The 24,708-nt window shown below is 37.5% G+C and overlaps 1 protein-coding gene across 3 annotated transcripts in view; it reads right to left on the bottom strand.

Moving 5' to 3' along the window:
* Window positions 1-22,822, bottom strand: part of SENP1 (SUMO specific peptidase 1) — a 57,650-nt gene extending 34,828 nt beyond the window's left edge. Inside the window, exons 1-7 of one of the 3 annotated variants that reach the window (XM_057557303.1) lie at window positions 22,544-22,822; window positions 18,014-18,061; window positions 15,967-16,097; window positions 14,841-14,922; window positions 13,935-13,976; window positions 9,554-9,713; window positions 5,652-5,823 (exon numbers count right to left, since the gene is read on the bottom strand). In XM_057557303.1, the coding sequence (XP_057413286.1) occupies window positions 5,652-5,823; window positions 9,554-9,713; window positions 13,935-13,976; window positions 14,841-14,922; window positions 15,967-16,097; window positions 18,014-18,017 (591 nt within the window). In that variant the 5' untranslated portion in view covers window positions 18,018-18,061; window positions 22,544-22,822. Of the gene's footprint in view, window positions 1-5,651; window positions 5,824-9,553; window positions 9,714-13,934; window positions 13,977-14,840; window positions 14,923-15,966; window positions 16,098-18,013; window positions 18,062-21,581; window positions 22,207-22,543 lie in introns of those variants that run through there. The other 2 variants (XM_057557301.1, XM_057557302.1) reach the window with 2 other exon arrangements.
* Window positions 22,823-24,708: the final 1,886 nt, after the last annotated feature.

Raw genomic sequence — 24,708 nt, 5'->3', positions numbered from 1 at the left:
GCCAAAAATAAATAAATAAATTAATTAATTAATTTTAAAAAGCACAATAAATAAAGCAATTATCTATGCAAAGGTAAAGAGACACTAAATGTTTTCTTCTTGAATCTTTTTTTGTACATAGTAAATTTCAATTACATTGTCAGTATAATGTTACTGATCTAACAAGATACACCTTGTACTGTGCTGCATGACAATTCCTTATGAGAAAGAGCTATCCTCAAATCTGAATAGTTGAGTGATCAGAAAAGGTAGAACTAGTTGAGCATTTGGTGGCAAAATAGACCCAAGAGAAAAAACAAATTTGCAATGTTCTATATGAAGAAAATAAACACCATTATTTTATCCCTTAGACATTAATATTATATTCAAGATGATGGCGGTCTTCTTTTTTAGTGTTTGTGAAGAGACTGTCTACAGTATTAAAAACCATAATTAAAATAAATGCCTCTTTATTAAAACATAAATTGGCTACTATGAAAATTCTTCAAGTAGATAATATGAAGAATGAAGTATCATTACAGATTATTAGATTGTAAGAGACATCTTTGCCAACCAACTCCACTGTGATCTATATACAGGAAAGCTGTGTTATCTGGCACTTTAATGACTGGAATTTTGAATACCCCTCAGTGTAAATCTTGACTCCACCTTCCCACTACACCAAGTAACCTAATCCACAATACTATGGGGTTAACAGTATGTTGTTTTCAGGGGTGGTAAAATGGAAGGAGGGAAGGGAAACCGTAAGCGGAATACCACACCTGAGTCGTGGATATTAACTCAATCATTTTAGTTCATTTTCACTGTCCCAACAAACTACATCTTAAAAAGCTCTGACTGTATTATCATAACATAGGGAGGAAAGTAAAGCAGATAAACTGGTGTAGGAGGTTACTCTGCATACCAAGGGAAAATAAAGAAATATGCCCATTACTTAAAGACCTCCAGAGAACACCAAGAATTATGAGAACACCAATTTATTTGTGGTACCCTAAACACTTCAACCAAAAGGGGAAACATGAGGTGGGGGGAAGAATAAATCAGGAGCTTGGGATTAACGTACATATACTACTATATATAAGATAGACAACCAACAAGGACCTACTCTACAGCACAGGGAAATCTACTGAATATTCTGTGATAACCTATATGAGAAAAGAATCTGAAAAAGAATAAATATATGTATATGTATAACTGAATCACTTTGCTGTAAACCTGAAACTAACACAACATTGTAAATCAACTATAATCCAATAAAATTTTTTTAAAAAAGACTTAAACCATAAAAAGTTAGAAACATTTCCCTCCTTCCTGATACCTCATAGCGAAATGTTTTCTTGAAATAAATTTTTATACTTAGGACTTCCCTGGTGGCACAGTGGTTAAGAATCCGCCTGCCAATGCAGGGGACACGGGTTTGATCTCCGGTCGGGGAAGATCCCACATGCCGCGGAGCAACTAAGCCCACATGTTGCAACTACTGAGCACGCGGCTGCAACTACTGAGCACGCGGCTGCAACTACTGAAGCCCGTGTGCCTACAGCCCGTGCTCCGCAACAAGAGAAGCCACCCCAATGAGAAGCTCACACACTGCAACGAAGAGTAGCTCGCGTGCAGCAACAAAGACCCAACGCAGCCAAAAAAAAAAAAAAATTTTTTTTATACTTATAAATAAAACATGAATAAACTAAGGAGCCATTAAGCAACTCAGCTAATGCAAATTACAAGAAATCTAGATTAACTGAACGCAAAGAGTTGATTTTTAAAAATAATTTCACACACACAAAAGTCCCCCACATATCTTTTTCCCCAATAAATATATCTTCAAAGAAAAGCTTCTGTCTGAGCCTGAACAACCTCACAGTCATTAGACAACATAAAATGAACAGAAATAAATCCATATTCCAAATAATTATCTGAACTCCTTCAAATCCCATACTTTCAGTTTAAACTGATTTATGGTTTAAAAAAGAAATTACAGAAAAAAGGTTAAGAAGTTTTCACTGTTCTACATGTTTATTTGGAAGTTACAAGAATTTATGCTTTTTTAAAATGAGGCAAGGCACTTTTCTTTTTGGGGCTGCATTAAACAATAAAATACTGAGTATATTACATTTTATTTAGAACCATTTCGGACAAAGAAAGAATAGTCTAAGCAACTCTCAGAAGAACACGTAACATTTGGCTTTACCAAAAGCAAATGCAAGATGCAAGGAGGTAAGTCACTTGAGACTTCAAACATAATCCTTTTTTGGAGCATCTGGTACTATAAAGTAAAAAAAAAAATTCTTTCTATGTATATTACTTATTAAACTATTTTCTATTGAGAAAGCAAATTAGGAAATTGAGAGGAAAGGAAGCTATAATTGGATAAAATGTTAAAGGAAGTTGGCTAACGTTATGTTTCAAACCTAATAGAGGACCAAAGAAAGTTTAATAAGTATAAGGACAATTAGTAAAGTATGTTTTTTTAAAAGAAAAAGAATAAAACCATCAGTGACATCTATAAGGCAGTCTAACATCTTAAAATGCTGCTCAATATGCAGCAGAGAAGCATGTCTGGAAGCAACATATAATTGAAAAGAAACTACTTGTGTTTTTACTATTTAACATTTCTATTGTCCCTAATATTTTTTTCTTTCCTAAACAGAAACTCTCATCCTCTGTAACAGTGCTAAGAGAACCTTCTGTGATAATAGAAATGATCTCTATCCTGTCCAATATGGTAGCCACTAGCCATATATGGCTAATGAGTACTTGAAATGTGGCTAGCATGACTGAGAAACTACACTTTTATTTAATTTGAATTAACTTAAATAGTGCATGTGGCTGGTGGTAACCCTACTGCAGTGGTCCCCAACCTTTTTGGCAACAGGGACCGGTTTCGTGGAAGACAATTTTTCCATGGAACGGGGGGAGGGGGAGATGGTTTCGGGATGATTCAAGTGCATTACATTTATTGTGCACTTTATTTCTATTATTATTACACTGCAATATATAATGAAATAATTATACAACTCACCATAATGCAGAATCAGTGGGAGCCCTGAGCTTGTTTTCACTTGCCACTCACTGATAGGGTTTTGTGAGTCTGCAAGCAATTGATTTATTATGGTCTCTGTGCAGTCAAACCTCTCTGCTAATGATAATTGCAGCCACTCCCCAGCGCTAGCATCACCGCCTCAGCTCCACCTCAGATCATCAGGCATTAGATTCTCATAAGGAGCGTGCAACCTAGATCCCTCACATGCGCAGTTCATGGTAGGGTTCGAGCTCCTATGAGAATCTAATGTCACCGCTGATCTGACAGGAGGCGGAGCTCAGGCGGTAATGTGAGCGATGTGGAGTGGCTGTAAATACAGATGAAGCTTCACTTGCCAGCCACTCACCTCCTGCTGTGCAGCCCAGTTCCTAACAGGCCAGGGACCGATACCGGTCTGTGGCCGGGGTGTTGGGGACCCCTGCCCTATTGGATAGTATCGTTCTTTAATGTTACCCTTGAATCAGCCATCAGCCAAGTGGTGGTACAGCCACCACCTGCATATTTCCAAATTCTTCTTCCTCACGTATTATCTTCAAACCCGTTGTAAGACTCAACAGCACAGTGGTGACATGTTAATTCCGCAGATAGCTTCATATTCCTGAAGGTGTTAGACAACTCCAGCAGTAAGATTCATACACAATTCTCCTTCTTTAACATAAGCAACAGATGTCTCTTGGAGATCCCAATATTTCCATGGAAAATAACTTTTCCTCCAGCTTATAAGCTCCCATCAATAATTTTAGTCCAGGGGGGAAAAGTAACATTTTAATCTGGATTATCTGTAATATCCAAGACTAAATATCTAAATAATCTGTTGAGAGTTTCATTTAATAAAGTTTGGTCCAATATTTCGTCTTGTTCATATAATATGGGTTACTCCATATTTCTACACTACAGGTGACTTGCTTTTCACAGCAGATTATAGACCTAAAAACAACTGAGACAAAATTCCCTGCATCTCTTGTTCCATAGGACAGGTTAAATCCTTGGCATCTTTTTGACACTGCAGAAGGAAAGAGAAACCAGCTTCATGTCCTCCCTTGACCCAGCCTGCGGCCTGGAAGGTGGATTGGAAGGATGAAAGTATTGGGTCAGCCCAAGTCTTCGGGCTGGAAGTGTAGGTGAAAGGAGGAGGGGCTGAGTGGTCCCAAGGACTGGTTGGCTAGTGGGTGAATGGGGGGCTTACAATGAGCACATTCTAAAGGGCACTGGTGATGCCAGCAGCAGCCACACGGGGCAGGGACGGGTTCGGGAGGCCTGTACCGGCTGCCATGTGTTACCGTCTCGGTCCCCACAAGTCTCTCAGTATCCTGCTGGCTGCCTACACTCTAGCACAAGCACAACCCCCACAGCTCCAGTAACTAAAAGAATTATTTATGTATGTAATAACTGATATGCAGATCGTACTAAATTCAATGTTACAAAAGGTACAGTGAAAAATAAATCACCCTTTCATTAACTGTTGCTCAGCTCTTATCACCAAATGTAACTAGTGCCAGTTTGTCTATCCTTCCCCCTGATAATTATGATTTACTAGCTCTGTCATCCTCTGCTTGAATATTTTAGATTCAATACAAATTTAAAACCAAAAGATATACAGCATTTTAAACTATGTAACAAATAATCAAGTTTTGCCACCTAAGAGATCTTCACCGCCAAATTACACAATTATTTAGCACATAATGCTATATTCTTGACTCCACGGTCTGTAAGCGCCAATGGACAGGAACCACAGAACCATGCTGTATAAAAGAAAGCATACCTTCTAGACTCCTGTAGAAGAACTAGGCTACAGGCTGGCCATTTATTAGTTGTGTGACGTCTGATCTTTACTTTCCAACTTTGTAAAATGTGGTTATTACCTCATCTCTACCTATTTCACAAGGTTAAAAGAATTCAAAACAATAATACATGTGGAAAGCACACTGGAAACTCTAATGCTATATAAGTATGAGGTCATTATTATTCATATGTATCTCCACAGCAACCAGTCCAAAGCTGACTAAATGCACAATAAATATTTAATTGAACAGGTGTAAGCACATCTCCTTATTGTATAAATTATATGTTATATATAAGGAACTGATTTTTTCCTAAGGTTACTGAATGAATATAACATAGTGTCAACACAACATCTTTCTTGTGGAGAAAGTTTATGATCTCAAAGATCTTACTCATAATGAAAGGATGTAAATTATTTAGCTGGCTTCTTGACTTTTCTTTTATATTGAGGAAAAATTATCCTAGTAAGAAGGGCAGGTATGAAATCCAGCAAGGTTAACAGCTTTGCCACATGAAACTAGAGTTTTAATAAGGGTCCAAAAGAGAACAGAGATAGTTTGATGTACGAAAGCCACTCAGACAATACTGAAGATTAAGTGTGCTGTCCAACAGGAATAGAAGATGCTAAGAAAAATACTGAAGTCCTGCTAAAATATCTCCTTACTTTCTTTAGAAGAGATGCTGGCACTCAAAGAGTAATTAAGAAAGAAAAAAAACATAGAAAGGATTAATGGAATGGTTAATAAACATCTAAGTCAGAGGGAACAAATGGCTGAATGTAGGGAGAGTCTAACTTTTAGCAGCTTTTGTTGCAGGTTTTCCTTACCTCTTCTGCTGTACTAATGTGTCGCCTCTGAGTTTTCTTGGGGCTCAAAAGATTTCGACGACATGAACCACTCCAAGATGGACTTGGAACAGGCTTAATAGGAAAAGATTTTTCATATGCAGACACATGACAGTGATGGTTTGACTTTCCTGTAAAAGTGTTTGATAATCCACTAAAAAAAAAAAAAAAGTTTGTAAGAAAAGACAAGAACAGTAAGTAAGAAAATCTAACCAGGTGATTATTTTCACTTTTAAGAAATAACAAAAACAAAAAATGCAGACTGACAGATGTACCCTGTGAGGGAAATACACAAGAAATGATACGAGTTGCTGCATTAGGTTCTGCCACTTAGGAGGTCTTAAAGTGCCAAACTATGTAATTATCAAACACCTAAAATTGTATTTCTTAGCTTCGCCATCTATAAGTTCCTTTGGTCAGGAACCATAGACCTGTGTGGTATGACAGAAAGCCTATCAGATTAGAGTTCTTCAGAAAACCTGGGTTCTAGGTATGCACCTGGGTTCTAGGTGTGCTAATATGCACATTCTATTTACTCCCTGCAGTCCCCTCTCCCAGCCTTTTGGAGGGAATTATTTTAATATTAAATATGCAAAGATGGATAAAGCTGAAGCTTCTCAACTGTTTTTCAATTGAATTTAAGTTTCCTAAAAGACCAACAGAGGGCTCCCATCCTCCATTAAAAAAAACTAGGCTTTTTATGAGGTTGCATCACTGTGACTGCTCCTTCTGCCCTATCTACCTCTTTTGAAGGAGAATCTTGCTTTGTTTCTTTATACCATATGTGCCTCAAATAATGGGAAAAATTGGCAAGAAAAATATTTTTGTGGACTCAAAATCCAGTTTTATCTCTAAGGTTAGGTTAATAATTTAAAGTTTTTTTCTATGTGCTCTTTTTCAAATATCATTGCCCAGCACAGGTACTTGTGCTCAATATAATTAATTTTCTTTCTTTCTGCTGAGGATGAAGAGTAAAGTACATAGCTGACTAAGCTGAATTTATTGAAATGAACTCTTTAAATCAGTACATGTGGTCTGATCCAAATGAAATCAGACTAGGTCTAAAGAAAATTAAAAAGTACATATACTCCCTCTGACTCTTCAAACTCTGTTTCCTACGTGTGTTAGAGTGGGGAAAGGAGCAAGAACTTGGAATTTCAGAAACACGGTTCTTTTCTTAGGATGGGTAGATGTGGCTAGGAAAAAATGGCAAGGGCAATATAACTTGCTTGATAAAGATATAATGAATTCCCCGCAATGTCTTTTGCATTTATTTTTCCTGGAGTGTGTGTGCATGTTTAATGCAAAAGATTCTTCTTCCTAAAGAAACAGTATGAGGGCACTTGCGATGCCAGAAAGCAAGGGTGCTACCAACAACTAACGAGGTTGAGTCAGACACAGACATAAGCCTGACGGAACTTCCACTAGCCAAAGTTGTGAGAATGTAAGCATTAAAAGAATAATGATTGTAGTAGTGGATTAAAACACACTGAATCCATGACACTGAAAAAAGAACAGAAAAATTCATTTGAACCACATGAAGTGGCGATTAAAAAAAAAAAACTTACTTTGAAAATTGGTAATGAAAAAGAAAGATCTAATCACATACCCTGCCTTCCCAGTAGGAAAACTATTTCAGGGTAACCAAACAGCCCTAATGAGGAAAAAAGCTCTCCCTTATAGCAGAGTGCCAATTAATTAGTGTAAAAGAAATGATAAAATTAGAAAAATACTATTTCATTAACTACTAAAATTATTATCAGGTCAAAGGAGGTCAAAAGGTACAAACTTCCAGTGATAAAACAAGTCATGGGGATGTAATGTAGAGCATGGTGACTATAGTTAATAATACCATATTTCATATTTGAAAGTTACTGAGAAAGTAGATCTTAAAAGTTCTCATAACAAGAAAAAAAAATTTTGTAACCATGTATGGTGATGGATGTTAACTAAACTTATTGTGGTGATCAATATACAAATATTGCATCATTATGCTGCACACCCGAAACTAATATAATGTTATATGTCAATTATACCTCAATTAAAAAATTACTATCAGCTAAGGATTATCAGTTGATATTAATAACTCCTAGGCTGATTTGAAACTGGTCGTTCATAAAATGCCAAAGTAACATCATTTAGATTACATTCCAGTCACAAGGGGGAAGAAAACCTGACTGTACAATTAAGGACTACAGCGCTATCACTCTAAATCTAGAGGTCAATCCAGCATCACTAATGATAGGACTGTAAGTTTTCTAATATGATGTAACACAGCATCAGCTTTTATTAAGGTCAAAAATCTAGTTTATAAAATATACAGAGGGTAGAGGACAAAATAATGATACTACGGGAAAGCAACCTGTCAAATCCAAAAGGTGGAACATTATGCAGAAAAAAGTCATTCATAAAAAAAGGGGGTGCTGTTCAGGCTTGTAAGAGACTTAAGGGTGATAAATACCAGATGCGATTTTAAACTGCATACTGCTTTGGACAAACTAGCTGTAAAGGATACTTTTGGGTCAACTAGGAAAACTTAAATATAACTTATTCAGGGTATAAGATAAAATTTACTGAATGAAAAAGAGATGATTGAAAAAGATTACAAAAGAGTATGCACAATATGAACTCATTTTTGGAAAAAAATGTGTGTAAACAGAAAAATATCTGGAAGGACATGTACTAAGACATTACAAAGGTGACCTCTGACTGGTGGGAATATGATGTTTTTATCGTTTATTTGTGCTTATCTGTATTTTCCGATTTTGTACAAAGCATGCGCACTGTTTCTGTAATAACATTATTTAAAAAAATAACAGCATGGCATTATTGAGGAAAAAAAGCAACTTGCCAAATGATGCAAACAGAATATCTTTAATGAAGATAACATATTATACATTTTATAGTATTACACAGCATATATATCATTCTATATCTAAGCAAGAGAAAGTGAAAGAGAAACAAGCACAGGAAAAGATTTGGAAGGAAACGCATGAAGGGGAAGGGAGTAAGACTGTGAGTAGTGGTCAAGGGATCTTTGGCTTTATTGGCAATGTTTTAACTTTTACAACGTGACTGTGTTAATGAATTCTTATGTAATTTTTAAAAATATTAAGAAGTGGGGAAGACAATCCCTGGGAGTACTCACACGTTTCCAGAGTCCATGTGCTGATAATCATAAAATAAAATAAAAACCATCTTGTTGGTTTCAATCAGCACCAGAAAGCTTAGCTTTGACTAAGCAGGAAACTGAATGATCCCACATGCCTAAAATCCACCACCAGAGTAATATTTAAGAAGTCATAAATACCATATTAAAAAAGAAATATTTACTAATATAATAAAGTACTTGAGGGAAAAGTTTCTAAGCCAAACTTCATCTGCCTTTAATAATCAGAAGTTTGGTGAGGGAATGAGCAGGGCTTATAAGTTAGACTAAATATGATCAAGTTCTTTCTGAGTTTAATTTTACAATATAGGTAGTTGACTAAGGTGTAAGGTTGTTCTGGTTTAAGTCAGGTCTCTGCTCACATGAGAGCCTACAAAATGCGCTGGTTTCTTTGCTACTGAAGTTGCAGAAATTGATCAATTTTCACTTTAAGGTTCAAAATAGCCATATTGATCCTGAAGGGTCCCAATACACTCATATCCACCAAGATTTCCCACAAAACTCTCTCCCTCTAATGATAAGATTTGGCTGTCACCAAAATCCAGCACCACATAAATTAAAAGTTGAAAGTTCAAAATGAATTTGTCCGTATCTCTATGGTTTAAAGTTCAAAAGTGGTGTTACTTTTTAAAAATGCCAATGTAACAACTATCTTATAGCCATTTTCCCTTATATTGCAGGAAGAGCTTGTGAACTGAGCAGCCAGAATACTTACCTTGAGGTCTTTCGGGTTTCGAGGTAAAGACTTCGGCTGTTTCTTGATTTTTGTAAAGTTGAACCTGATGCTGGAGTGGAATTTCTCCACTGGCCATTTGCACTCTGGCCAAAGGTTCTTAGGTCTCCTGAGCCAAGAAAACTGTCTGAGGAAGGGTTGTCTAGAAGAATAAAAGTTTGAATAAATTAAACAAATACCTATACTGGTTCTCCATATGACTGCAACCATGTCCAACATTGTATTCCAAAGTAATGTGGCATATCACCATGTCTCTAATGGAAGAAAGATCCCGGTCTCAACTGCCAGTAAAGTCTGCAATAAGGGAACTTCTACAAACTATAATTGATTCAGCCATACTAACCTGAAAATTGATGAAGGAGCTGAATCCTGCCACAGCCATGTGCCTTATCTGCATCAATGTGACTCCGTGGTGTCCACCAAAAGTCAACATTTTACCCCAACTATATCTTGCAAGCACTCCCAGGCCTGGGCCTGAAAGAAGGTAGGCCAGACCAGTAAGAAAGCAGGTGGAGGGCCAAGGAGAATTGTAATTCAAATGAACAACAGTTATTGCTTAATAAGCAGCTGGTGTCACTTTCTTGTTTTAATTACCATGTTCACGACTCAGGGGCTCTGTCTAAGAGCAGAGGTAACCTAATTGCTGCTTATTCTGGCCGGCTTATGGCAGGAATGACCCGTCATTATGCATTTGGTTCTGGTATGATAATCTTCAGTCACTTAATGTTATAATCATCAGACATATCAATACTCGGATGCTTGCTATTGCAATCAGACTAAGCGAGGATTAATTATTATTTGAATTTTCTGACTTGTGGCTTACAAACTGGGGTGATAAAAATCTTTGAAGCTTTCAGCTAGGAGTAGAATAATTTTTATAGCCTCCTCTCTCCATCAGCAGGATGGGACAATTTAAAACAACACCTTCAAAATAACTTCAGATGTTAGGCTATGTAACTGAGGAGCACCAGTAGAAAGACAAAAATGTAACTCTCTACTCCCTGAATTTTGTCTAATGCCAACATCACTTTGAGGATCCTCTTTCAAAGCATATTACTATGGAACTTTGCACAATATTATGTATTTATGTTATTTAAACTATTTAACATAGCTTTTGATACTCTATCCAAAAAGTTTGGCAGCTGACAAAAGTATCAGTTTTGTATTGTATTGGAAATTTTTTTTTTAAGCTGATCAGGATTATCAGAATTTAGGCTAAATAAGATGGAAAAAAAGCAGCAGTCAGGGGTGGTATTAGTACCAGTTGATGCACCAGTGGATGACCTAATTAATAATTAAATTTACTTTCAAAATGAATTACAACCTTTTCCCTTTATAATCAACAACTATGCTTGACATCTACTACTATTACTGTAAAAATAAGAGACATGAGGCTAATGAAAATGAGTTTCATTAAAGGACCAGAAAATCATTATCTTTAAGCAAAGTAATAACAGTAGAAATCTTCGTCTCTCATACTTTGTTGTTGTTAAAATTTGATTTGGGAATGATCTAACTAGAGATGTCTACTTGAGAAATAAGTCTACCAAAAAATGCAAATTTGAGACCAAGGATAAACCAGAGTAGCCTCCTCAATGGCATCTGACAGAGGTTTTGGCTTTAAAATTCAAGGGAAAAGCACAGGATCAGGCAATCTGTTTCACCAGAATAAGGTGGATTCCATCCCCACTCAATGAAATCACTGAATAGTGCTCTACTGCTGATGGGATCAAGCAAAGCTAGAAAGGGACCAACAGGAGGCTGCACACATTCTTTTTTAGTTGACAGTTTAACCCAGTATTCTGTCATCATTAAGAAGTCAGATTGCAAATGTCACAAATAAGATTACTTATGTGTACACACACTCACACATAGAACTATAGGGAAATACACCAAAATTTTAACTTTGGGTGTGTTCCAATGATAGAATGATGGGGATTTTTCTACTTTTCTCTACAAATTTCCTACAAGGACAGGCAGTAATTTTATGGACATAATGAAATTTTATATTTAAAAAAAAGTGTGTCAGGCAATCACTTAGTATGAAAGTAACCATCAGTTGCTCCTGTTAACTTTCAGATTCATTTAGTTATTATGAATACAGGATGCTTTAATTCATCTTACCTACCGTACTAAATGCCTATTTGGCAACCTAATTTAACATATTTTCCAAAGACATTGACAATGATTCTGAGCAAGAGCAAAATCATTTCTTTTCATCTAAAGCTACTTTTCTTTAAGGTTTAAAATGTTTTAATTTTCTTTTCAATTGTGCTCTTAATAAAATCAAGAAGTCTTCAAGTCTGACAAGCACTAAGTTATTAAAGTGAAAATGTTGCATTTTCTCTGCTTTCTAAATTAAAAAAAATATTTTTAACAGTCTATTCTTGGGATTAAGAAACAAATATTTAAAAAGCTTGATACAGAGAGGCAGATCCAGTAAAGTGTAAATGGGAAGCTCCAGACTCTAGGTTCTGAAGTTTGAGTTTTTCCTGTGTTTGTTTTCATCTTAGTGGAGGACAGGATAGTAAGGTAGGAGAGGAGACAAAGACCAGTACAGTCAGAATGAGGAGACTAAGGCAGGTAAACTGGGGACCCACATCTAGCCCAATCAAGAGTTAAGTCTCAAGGTGACTGACCACAGAAATCAATGTGGAAATTATTGGCAAAGAACAGGAGATAACAGAGACAATATTCTGCAGGACTTGTAATGAACAAGAATGGGTGTGGCAAAGGAACAAAGTTAAAAAAGTACACAGTAAAAAGATTTGAATTAAAGTCTTTATTATAAGAAAAAAGTATACAGACCCTTGGCATTCACAGATTGAAAGTTCTGATAGTCAGTGAGCAACCTAAAAGGTCTGTGGCATGTCATAAGCTTGCTTGGTCAGGGGCTAGACTAAACTTGGCAGAGGCATAAATCTGAATCCTCTGCTTCAGGCTGTATTTTAGAGAATGAATCTAATACCTCAGCAACCCCATTTCAATATGGTTTTATTATTTGCTGTTGGTACTCTCTAGTCATCGTCATGTATAAAGTAACTGTTATGATTTTTTTTCTTTTCCTAAAAAAAAAGCCTTCAAGTGAGAGATAAAAACTCTGGCATAAAATTTTGATATAGGGATCAAGTTGTGGTATGAGGACAAACATAGAAAAAATATAACCCTCAAGAATCATGTAACTGAGTAGAAAGCCAGCACTCTGGTTAAACACCACCAGTCAAGAATATAGGGACCTGAGATGATCTCAGAAATATGCTTTGTGAATATCAAGGGTCTACTGAAATTTAAAAGAAAAAAGCTAAAACAAATTATTTTAAGTAATGTTATTTATAATAGCTGAAAATGGAGAGGGTGAAGGGGACCTAAACCATAGAGAAAATGAAGGAAATGAAGACACAGGCCCATTATCCTAAATCACAGCCCCCTGGATCCAGTTGTGTTTCTACATTAAAAATTTTGGCGATTTTACAAAGATAACCTGGTATATACTATGTAGCACTTCTAAGTATAATCTGAAGTAGCACCCTGTTATCAAACATATTGATATATCTACAGTAAAATGTGTAAATATTCATATTTACAGAGATAAATAAAAGACAAAACATAAACAGTTAAATGTCAGTTCATGTAGCTTTTGCCAAGTAATGAATTGAGCTCAGGTCAGGTTTTGATGTCAAATAAATCATGAAAAAATTTTTTGGTTTTCAGAGCTTTTCGGATTTTGGAATTGCATGTAAAGGATTGTGAATGTGCATATAAATTCCATGGATTATGAGAAATCAACAGAAAAAGGTAAATAAGAAGAATAACAGGTAAGCAGATAGAAAATTTAAAAAATATATATTGGGCTAAAAAAAAAATTACGTTTCAAATCATACAATGTGTACATAGATATATACTCAGATAAAAAAACAGAAAAGACCACAGGGTTAAGTAAGAGTTGAGTTAGCCAGGAGATCTTGAGTATAATTTTCTATATATGATTGTTTACTATTAAGCAATTACTTTAAACAAAAACCAAAATTCTGTCCAAAGGTAAATCAGCATACAAAATTACAAGCAAACACAGCCTGAGTTCAAATGAAAATATTATCCACTCAACTGTCCTTCCCCTAGGATCAATACTAATAAGCTATCAAGCCATATTTCAGGCTCTCTGCTCATCAGAAAGGCCTTTTCAACAATAATGATGGCAGAGTTACTTTCTGAAAAAATTAACTGATTTTTCTATACAATTATGCACATACTATGTGGACACCATTTCCCACCCCAGAAGAGGAAATCCAGTGCCCAGGGTAAAGTACCACCCACCTAAATGATATTTAAATATAATATAAATCTAAAAGAGCATCATACTAACGTCTTTTTAGGGGAGGAGATCTCATCTTGCTGACAAAGAATCCTGAGGAAGCCAAATAACAACAATAATTATTATTTGCATTTCATATTTATTATCTCAACTTATCCTTATAAAAATCCCATTGAAACAGGTTCAATGGTATGGCTAATATTCCCATACTTGGGTCAGGTGAGGAGATTAAGGCATGAAGAGTGAAAAGACTTTGGAAGACCACTATAATCTTCCTGGGTCATACTGCCAGGAGACTAACCAATAAAAAACTCTTAAGTTTCCCCAAGACAGAGCCAGATCATTGGAAATTCAAACCTTAGAAAGGGGGCAGATGAAAAGTCAGGCAGGCCAGGGGCTAGGAATAGCCTAGAGAATGCTGACTTCTGTCATGGATCACAAGTTGAAAAGGCAAGCCCTTGAATATGCAAGCATGGCTGTGGCAGGTGCTAGACAGAAACATGTAGTTAACATTTCCTGCCCTAATGGAGGGACAAGCTTGGGTAGAAATAAATTTTCAGGGTTTATGATTTCAAGCAGAATACAAATAGGCTAGCTCTGTGCTTCAAATTATTACAAGTAACCTTTACATCACATACACATATCTAAAAAAACAAAAAACCAAAAAAACTAAAAGCCAAAAACAAAGCTGTATTGCTTTTAACAAGGGCATAATAGACAAGTAGGAGAATGGATTCTAAAAAAAAAATCTCCCTTTAAAAAATATTTGGTTGAGACTAGATCAGTGAAGTATTATAGCAACTATACACAGAGAGCTCATTAAAATGATGTTTTAGTGGAGAAAATACCATTTTGCTTTTGACAATGTTTTCACTTTTAGAGACAGTAAACACAAACAACTTGCTAGGAAGAAGTCTGAAAGGTAGAAATGCCTTGACTCCAAGTAATGTGTCATACCTGAATAATAATTTGGATAAGCTGCACTTCTTGTAGAACAAGTATAAGATCGGTCCAAATTTCCTTGCCTGGAAGGTAAAATCTAAACAAAACAAAAGTTTTTTCTTAAACCATATTTCTTACAATAAAACAAAAATTTACACTAGGAAAAATATATAATTAAACAAGATTATGACATATTTCAGAATGCAATATAATTAATTATAATTATATATATTATAAATAAATTAAGCTACATACTAGTAAGAAAGGAAAACATGATGAAATGATTAAGGCTTCAAGGGGAAAAATGGGCAAAATATCCGTTATACAACTTAATTCAAAGAATGCTCATTAGAAGGTAATATGTATTTAATATATCCTGTTCTCAAAGCCAGCTGTATCACATATCAAAGCAGCTGACAAAATCAACCTGGTTTTGATTCTCTTGATAACTTTACAGGACAGTTCTTAATTAGGGGTGCTGCTGCACCCCAGTACAAATCTGGAAATGTGTAGATATATATTCAGTTATCAAAATGATTACTGGGGGCAGATGCTACAGGTATTTAGTGCCCACGGATGCTGAACATTCTGCACACAGCAAAGAACGGGCTCATCCTAATTAGTAATGGCTTCCTACTGAGAAAGACCGCTTTATTAACAGTCCTCAAACCTTGGAGATTTTTTAAACTGTAGATTCTGATTCAGTAGGTATGGGGTAAAGCCTGAGATTCTGCTTTTCTAATAAGGTCTCAGGTGATGCTGATGCTGCTGGTCCCTTGAGAAACTAAGCTTTACAGAACAGAGAAATTTCAGAGCTACTGTATATTTTCATAGTTTCCCCCCATTTAATGCTCAGCAATTTTAAGACACCAGTTTAAAAGAAAGCTGATCTGTGTATTAGTAATTGTAATATTCAGAGGAATAATAAAGAGTTTCTAAAAGGTACCATTCTCCAAGAATTTATACATAGCCTGGCTCTTATTTAACTTTAACGTATCAAACAGAATTCCAAATACTAGCATTACTGATTGTAAAAAGTTTACATATATTCTTGTGCTTTTGAGTGTGGCATTTAAACTCTATCAGATGAAAACTTAAGCCAAAATAATTCATTAATTAAGGAAAGAAAATTATTACTAACCTGATGGTCAGAAAGTGAAAGCTGGTCCTCTGGAAAACCTGTTTGTGACAGGAGATGGGTTTTGAATATGGAGTTGTGGTTCACTAAAGTTACTTCTCCAGCATCCATCCTCATCCTATCAGCAGTATCATCTGGGGAAAGAGTCCGGATTAGTTCAAGTCACGTAATTCTTCAATACCTACTTTCCTATGAACCAATCTTTTCACCTAATAAAAATGATTTCCCCCAAACACCTCTACAGTCAAATAAAACCGCTCCTTCATAACTATTGGCAAGAAATCTCAAAATGTCACTGTCAAAAAAACAGGCCCACGTGCAGAAACTGGTTAATTTGGAATCGAGATCATCTACTAAATAGTTCAAAACTTGTACAAAAATAAAAAGAGCTTCATTCAAAGTTTTAGAAATAATGAAATTTTCTCAAAAGAAGATTTTTTTATTTTAACTGTAGGAAAAAAAAAAAAAAAACGGGGAAAAAATTTCACCATTCAAAGCAAATACTCTTAACCCTGGTTTATTTCCTCTGTTTCAACTCAACAAGGTGCTTTAAAATTTAATCCACTTGAAAATTTTTTCTGCAAAAAGCGTAATTTATTCATATAGCTCTTAACAGATATCAGCTCAGTTACTGTATACTGTGGCAGAACCGTACTTTATTACCATTTTTGAGACCTTTGTTACCATAAAAGAGTTAGAACAGGAACAAGTGAGAGTAAGGGAACTCAGTGATTTATACTGCTATCAGCAATGAGAGAGAAGGGAAACAAATGACCAGGAGAAAGAAGGTAGACTAAACAAAAGGAAAAAACAGTAGAGAGAAGACTAATGTGGACTTAAAAGGAGCATATGGGATGTTGTAAGATCTAACTGTATAGATTTTTCAAACTATTCCTAAATTGACTACTAGTCTTGACCTTATATTGTTCCCCGTTATAGACATAAAGTACTATGAATAGCAGAAAATGTTCCAATCACAATTAATTCTCAGTGCCACTAGCTAAATGAAATTTAAATTTTACCTTAATCATATTATTTATCACATAGAGGGCAGTATAACAGTACTAAAGAACAAGGACCCTGGAACCAGTCCCTGAGTTTAAATCCTGGCTCTGCCAGTTATAGCTGTGTGATCCTAGGCAAGTTTCTTAACCTCTGTGCCTCAGTTTCTCTGTCAACAAAATGGAGATAATAATAGTACCTACTAGGTACTAAAGTAAGTCCCCTACATACAAACGAGTTCCGTTCCGAGGGTGCGTCCGTTAAGTCCAATTTGTTTGTAAGTCCAACAAAGTTAGCCTAGGTACCCAACTAACACAATTGGCTATATAGTACTGTACTATAATAGGTTTATAATACTTTTCACACAAATAATACATAAAAAACAAACACAAAAAATAAAGAAAACATTTTTAATCTTACAGTACCTTGAAAAGTATAGTAGTACAGTGCAGTAAAATGGCTGGTGCTTCTTAGCAGTACCACCTACATTACTGCTGCTTTTACACTTGCTTCCAGACATCCTGGGCTTGAAATAAAGACACCGTACTACTGTACTCTATACAGTACTGTACAGTAAAGTACACAAAAGCACAAGGACTTGTAGAGGATGCACGCACGTGACAATGTACGCCAGACACGTGAACTAACTTACGTGATTGGACACGCAAACGCATGTTCGCGTCTTTGAAAAGAAAGTTCACAACTTGAAGGTTTGTATGTAGGGGACTTACTGTATTAGGTATTTTAAGTACTTAAAAAACAAGGCCTTGCACACAGAAATGCTTGCTACTGTATATTTAGCTTTTTCAATACAATGAATGAGAAAATGCTTTAAAATGTTGCTATAAACAATATCCCAACCAAAAGAAAATTGTTTGGTATACTGTATTACATAATTAGGATGAGATCTCTTTTAAAATTATTATTAAGCACAAAGACACAAATACTGAAAATATTATTAAGCACAAAGATGCAAATATTCTTTCACTCCAGCTTATCTAATCAGAGTAACTAAAAGGATTGAACACTACTTCATAGTCAGTCTTACCCATGTCAGGTGTTTTCACATCACTGACTTCAGCAAAGATACAAAGTCCTATAAAAGAAGACAGAGAATAGAAATGTTACATTCTGAAACATCTCTTTCATGTCATTACAGAACAGGAAGCCACTCAGAAGTGACACTTGTATTCTTAGTGGAGAAAAATATAACATGGTAAGGCAAGTTGATGGGAAGAGAATGGGAACTAAAACTAGCCTGAGGTAGTTCCAAACATTTCTGCAACCTGTGTAATACTAAACAGCAATTATGGACTACCCACAGAATCACAGAATATTACAGCACAAAGCAGGTTAGGAGAGCCAACCCTTTGCAGATTAATTTGCATATGATCATAAAGTTAGTGACTGCACTGAAATTACAACCTAAACATTCTTCCCAATCCATTACTCTTTCTATTACCTCATGCTAAACCATTATATTTTATTTCATTTGGACCATTTTTAAAGTCTTTGTTGAATTTGTTACAACATTGCTTCTGTTTTATGTTTTGGTTTTTTGGCCCCGAGGCACATGAGGTCTTAGCTCCCTGACCAGGGTTCCCCCTGCATTGGAAGGCGAAGTCTTAACCACTGGACCACTAGGGAAGTCCCACTAAACCATTTTACAAACAAGTGACAGATCTTGTGGTAGTCCTGTTAGGACTTCTCTTCCATACGTCTTAGCAGCCAAACAAAAAGTTATCAAGGAACACTTCACAGTGGTACTAAGTACTTTTCCCCCCATCATTACTCAAACAGTTGCAAACCAAAGCCCCTTTGTCTACATGAAATTATTTTTTTCCTCGATATATCTAATTTGCCCAGAAAAAGAAGTTAAAAGCCTAACTGGTGGAACTAGGTTAATAAATGTACCCTTGGACACAGGCTTCTTGGCAGATTTACAATAGGAGGAGACTAGAGATGTTACATAGATATAGTCATAATCTTATCACATATTTTTAAAAAGATTGAGCACTTCACCAAATACATAGCACTATCAGAGTTTCAATCTAAGGAAACTGAATAATGATAACAGGAATTCATTATGGCCCCAATAACGAAGTGCATACATAAAGGAAGGCTGCTTGAGCTTTTCCTGGCATAGGTACAGACTAAGCAGAGTAATCATCTGATTACCTAGTCTTGCCAGGGAGGTTTCCCAAAGAATTTAAGCCCTAGATTTAGGCTTCAAATATATTTCCAAATGCTCAATTTACTAAAAGGTTTCTATCTGGTAATTCTACAGATTATTCTTTCCGCTTCTTTCTTTTTTAATAAAGCCAAATTCCCTGGGTCCCCCATTAAGGGGAAAAAAAAAAATCCTATCAACCAATAAACTAGCAGTGGCTCTTTCACATTTCACTCTTTCAGGTCATCCCATAACTGTCATTGCTAGTCTTTTTTTTTTTTTTAACAAACCTACCCTTTTAATATTTATTTAAAGTTTCATAACACACCTGTTTGGCTTGGGTGGGGAGGGGTGAGGGGACATTTTTTTCAGGTTTAGTTTTAAAATATTTGCTCATTTTCTACTGTCCAATCATTTCAGCACTTCCAAAGGTTCCCTAGGACACTTTGCCTCTCTTCTCTCCCTGTCCCCCAGCCGCCCCCAGCTCTGGGGGCCCATGGGCCAGGAGTCATCACTAGTCTTTTTTGTTGTGTTAAGAAAAATGCCAATTTAAAAGCCTGGTGCCCATCAGAACAATCCCATGTTAACTTTCTTTGCATTGCTGAGATAGATGTGAAGAGGGAAGCAAGCAAATCAAAGAACGTGAGAGATTATGTCCAGAGAGGTTAAGTGACCTGCCTGAAATCTCAAAGATGGGGCAAAGGGAAGACAAAAATCCAGGCATCCTCACTTCCAAGCAAATGTTCTTTCAATAAACAACACAAAATTTCACATCCTTTAGCATATCCTTATTCAAGGATTCATACACATTGGCAAGATAAAAGTAATCCCTAGCTAATTCTGGGGAATCCACACTTTTTTATAATTTTAAGAATTAAAGCCCCACATTTACATTTTAATACAAATACATCCAGCTTCTTCAGTGTGCTACTTCCTTTTTGTCACTTGGCAAATACAATGGGAGAAGGAATATTTTACCCCAAGATTCAACATGAAATGTTGGACCTGGAACCTCTGATACCACCAAATTCTTTCAAGCATAAGAATTTTTTCCCTCTACGAAGAGCATTCTAGTAACACATTTTCTACTTCACTTTGTTCATTTAATTTACTAAAAGAACATAAGTAGTTACAGGTAATCAGGTGAAGTCAGGTAAGTAGCTGAACACAAGATAATAGGAAATCTGAAAGAAAAAAAAAAGATGGCAAAGTCCTGGCAATAACAGAATGTAATGAGTATGGTAAAACATTTATAAGTTTACATACATGCAAAGAGCTGATTATAAAAGTGAATGTTTAGAGCTATGATGAAGTTTTTTGAAAGTATATATTGAGGAGAGGCATTGTACAATTAGCTTTATGCAGGACCAAGATGTAGTAAGAACAATTTATGATATGAGAAGGGCGTGGAAGTGATCATATGAATTATCCTACTACGAACTCTGGGAAATTATGTTCATGAGACAGTTTGTACTATATCATTATGTATTTTTTGGTTGTTTTTCATATTTTTACAAGGAATCTCTCCAATTAGACTCTAACACCTTAAACACCAAAGATTCACTTTCTTTCATACACAAACATTTACTGTGCACTAATAACATACAGGGGACTGGTGATACAAAGATGAATAAGAACTGGTCCCTGCTGCTGAGAATCTCACTGTCCACAGGAGGAAACCAGATTCATCAACAGATACTTACAGCCAGACAATAAAGCTGGTGCAATTGGTAGGAGGTGTAGGAGTCAGCTAAAGAAAAGGAAAGACTTCCGAAGCAGCAGTCAAGAGTTACATCACCTTAGCTTGAGGCAGAAGAACCTGTCTTTTAATCCATTTGCTCCCTCTAGATTTGTCCTCAGATGGGTGATACGAAGACCACCTTTGCAGTTGGGATAATTAATTGGAATTAGGTAAGAGTGAATGAGGCTTCTCAAGATAAAAACAAATGAGGCTTCCAAAATGGGACTAGAGGGAAAAAAGGGAAACTCTAAATTGGAAGGTTAAGGGATCATGCTTAAAGAGATGCTTAAGGTTTCACGGTAACTGTAATTTCAAATTCAGTGTAATCTATCTTTCAACACGAGTCCTTAACACAAATTATCTTTATAGAGAGTGAAGATTTAGGAGATGATGCGATCTACTCCATCCAAAAACATCCAATTGGAAGAGGGACCCTAAGTCAAATAGTTATTGGCCTATAAAAGGCTTTATATAAATTTCATAAGAATCACCACCACCCCAAATATAAGTGAACCAAACGTGAGATGAAATGACTTAACAAGGCTGACGTGAAAGTGATAAAGGAGCAAGTTATTGCCAACAAGATAGTGGAAATACTGCAGAGGCACCGATAAACAGAAATCACCAAGCTCAAGAGAAACTGGGCATATATCCAGAGAGATCACGTTAGGGGACCCCAAGAAAGAGACGGTTCAAAGGAATTACCAGAAGGCGATGAGCCAGGTAAGCAAACGGTGGCGGTTAAGGGGATTTTCATAACCTGGGCAGGAGGGTCCAGACGCTTCTCTCTGGTGGTGGCACTAGCGGTATCACATCTCGGGAAGATACCACAGAGTAAAAAGAGTTGGAGAAATGTTTACGTGAGACGCAGAAGTAGTCGAGAAATATCTTTCAGGTCTCAAGGAAGGCGGGAGGTGAAGCAGGTATAACAGAAAGCTGAGCTTCCCGGTGAAAACAGCTTTCCCCTGAGAGAAGACCTGCTCTGGCGGGAAAGCCCCGAAATCCCAACCGGCCTTTTCCTCACACGTAGGGCTGGCTGCTGAGATGGGGCCGGCCGTGACCTTAGGGAGACGGCCTCTCCTCGACCCCGGAGAAAGAGGCCTCAAGAAACGGCCTCGGGAAACCAAACTAACGGCCACCGGCCAGACCGCGGCCGGCAGACAGCAGGGGTGAGGGGAGGTGGTCCCAGGGGGCGGGGCAGAGGAAAAAGCGCCGTCCCCACAGCCGTCCCCGCTTCCGTCCAGCCCAGCCCAGGCTGCCGGGCCCGGGCTCGCACTGCCTCCCGGCCCAAGCTCCCTCCATCCTCACCCCTCCCCCAGCTTCCCGCCGCCACTCACCGAACCGGAACCGGCTGCTATGCGAAGGGGTTTCCGGCCGGGCGCGGAACGCAAAACCCGGGAACCGCCGCGAACCGGAACCGCCTCCACAACACCGGAAGAGCTGTTCGGTGGCAGCGGGGGAGGGGGGTGGGGCGAGAGGTCAAAGAGCAGAGTCGAGGACCCGCGCAACGCCTGCGCAGTGTGGCGAGGCCTGAGAAGCCGAGGGATCATCCAAGGCTGTGGTTATGATTTCCTCTTTCAGTTTAGGCTTTTTCTTGTTCTCGTTGTTAGAATACTGTTAGTTTGCCCTTCGTCCTTCGCTTTTCTCTGTTCCCTCGGCCCCCTTACCTGCCGCCTTCTGGTTCCGCTCTGGCGGTTTTTGCTTATGCTCTGGTTTCCATGGCAGCTTCTTGCTGTGGCCCTCGATCTGCGGGAACCTGTGGCTGCCTTGACAGATGTTGACCTGAGAGCTAAATCTGACTCAGGCTAGATTCATGTTTTATTGAGAATCACAAAACGTTAGTGCTTGTAGAGGTTATTGGCGATCATTCAGTCTGAGTTTCAGAGATGTGAAGTCTTTTCCCAAAGTTATAAAGTACATGGCAGATCTGGGCCTAGTAAACAAGTTTCTTAACTTGCAGTCCTATACTCTTTGCACTACATCATGCTTGATTGGCCATTGGGGAAAAGGGGGCGGGGAGCAGCTTGGGATTGGCTTAGGTTGGACTCTAGAAACGTGTAGAAATTTCCAGAACTCTGGAGGAGTTTGAAACACTCCTCCAGGAAGTGTGAGGAAAGCTATCCAGGGTCAAACCCAGATTTCTGCCCTCTGAAGAACTAAATGGCCATGTTGTTGTTCCTGGGACCGAATTGATTAACCTTTAATCTTTATTTTTAAGAGAAAATAATGAGAAGAAATATGTTTGTTCATTTAGACTTGTTACCAAGTCCCTCAGCTTGGCAGGCCTCAGGACCCAGGCCCTGTCTAGAAGTCTTGGAGAAATGCTTCTGAGTAAGCACTCTAGACCCAGATGACAGCCACAGTCTGAGGTCAGACTGGGCTGAGCTGGAGGCCCCCAGCCGTTTAGCTACTCCCAGATGCTGGAGAAGATGCTTGCTGAGTTCAGGATATCTTGCCCTGTCAAATGTATAAAAGTAGATTATATGTATCACTTCATATGCTGACATTTTATACTGTCAGGTCCTAAGACCTGTTAGTATTGAACATACCTGGTCCATGTCACTTTTGTCCATCTTAATCATTCCACAGGTCTGTTGATTTGCATTAAACTCTGTCTCTATTTCTAGGAGACAACCATGCATAAAGAGGAGTTGCATCTGAAATTTTTCATGTGTGTGATTCAGTCTCGCCAGTTAGTCAGGACTCCTCAGAGAACAGGTACCAGTGTCTCCTGATCATACTCCAGTGACAGAATGGGTTCTCTTGCAGGGAATCTCAGTGCAGGATATGAGACTTACTAGTGTAGAGGCAGGCTTTAGCAGTCAACTGACCTTGTTTATTCCATCCCCACTATGATAAAATGTTTATGACTGAGTCCTGTCTTTTCCTTGTACAAGTATCAGGTGAGATTTTGGCCTGATGTGTGGGGGATAGGCCCCAGGCAGGTAAGGAGGACTTGCGAGTTGAAGGAGAACAAGCTTTATAGCACATGAGCTGGTAGTTGATTTCTCTGTCCTTTGTGAATTATTTCAACCTTTCCAGGTTCATCTGTGGGAGTCCTTGTTGCCATTGGAATTGACACTCCAAAACCTATAAGATAAATAGAGTCCCAAAGAGAAATGGCTTTCTCTTCCACCCCAGTCTTAAAGTTTCTAGTTATGTGTTCTGCCTTTACCTCATTTATGTCAAAATAGTAGAACCTTTTGGAGGTAAGATAGTTGTTGATAAGAGTCATCACTTCTCTAATTTGTCACTGGATTTATGTGAAAAATGCCCTGGACAGCTAACTGAGAGCCATAGAGAAAGTGAAAGAGAATAAAGAGCACTCCCCTCCCTGAATCCCACCTTGAGGGTGACCTAGAAATGTTGCTTCTCAGCTGGGGAAGCTTCAACTTGCAGCATGTTCATACAAAAGCCACCACCCAAGACAGACGCCTTGAAGAGTCTAGATACTATGGATGATCCAGACACCGTGGAAGGCATACCTATTTTTAAAAATGGTGAGGCATGTGGTTAAACAAGGGAGAGGAATGTGGAAAGGAGTATTGGAAAGTGAAAAATTTATGAGTAGCATTATAAATCAGGATAGACTTACTAAATTCAAAATATGAGTTAAGACACAGGGGAGAAAGTTGTGTGTGTGTGTGTGTGTGTGTGTGTGTGAGAGAGAGAGAGACAGAGAGAGATCTGTAAAACTACAGAAAGAGGGACAGTTCCCTCTATGAAGAATAGCTTGATTTAGTCAATAGTAAGTCATTTGGCTCCCTCATAACTGTAAGCTGCTAATCTGGTTTAACCTATTATTAGGAACCTTGATATATAAAAATGTGAA

The sequence above is a fragment of the Balaenoptera acutorostrata genome, chromosome 11 (assembly GCF_949987535.1).
Source record: "Balaenoptera acutorostrata chromosome 11, mBalAcu1.1, whole genome shotgun sequence".
NCBI lineage: Eukaryota > Metazoa > Chordata > Mammalia > Artiodactyla > Balaenopteridae > Balaenoptera > Balaenoptera acutorostrata.
This window is presented reverse-complemented; position numbering and strand designations above follow the sequence as displayed.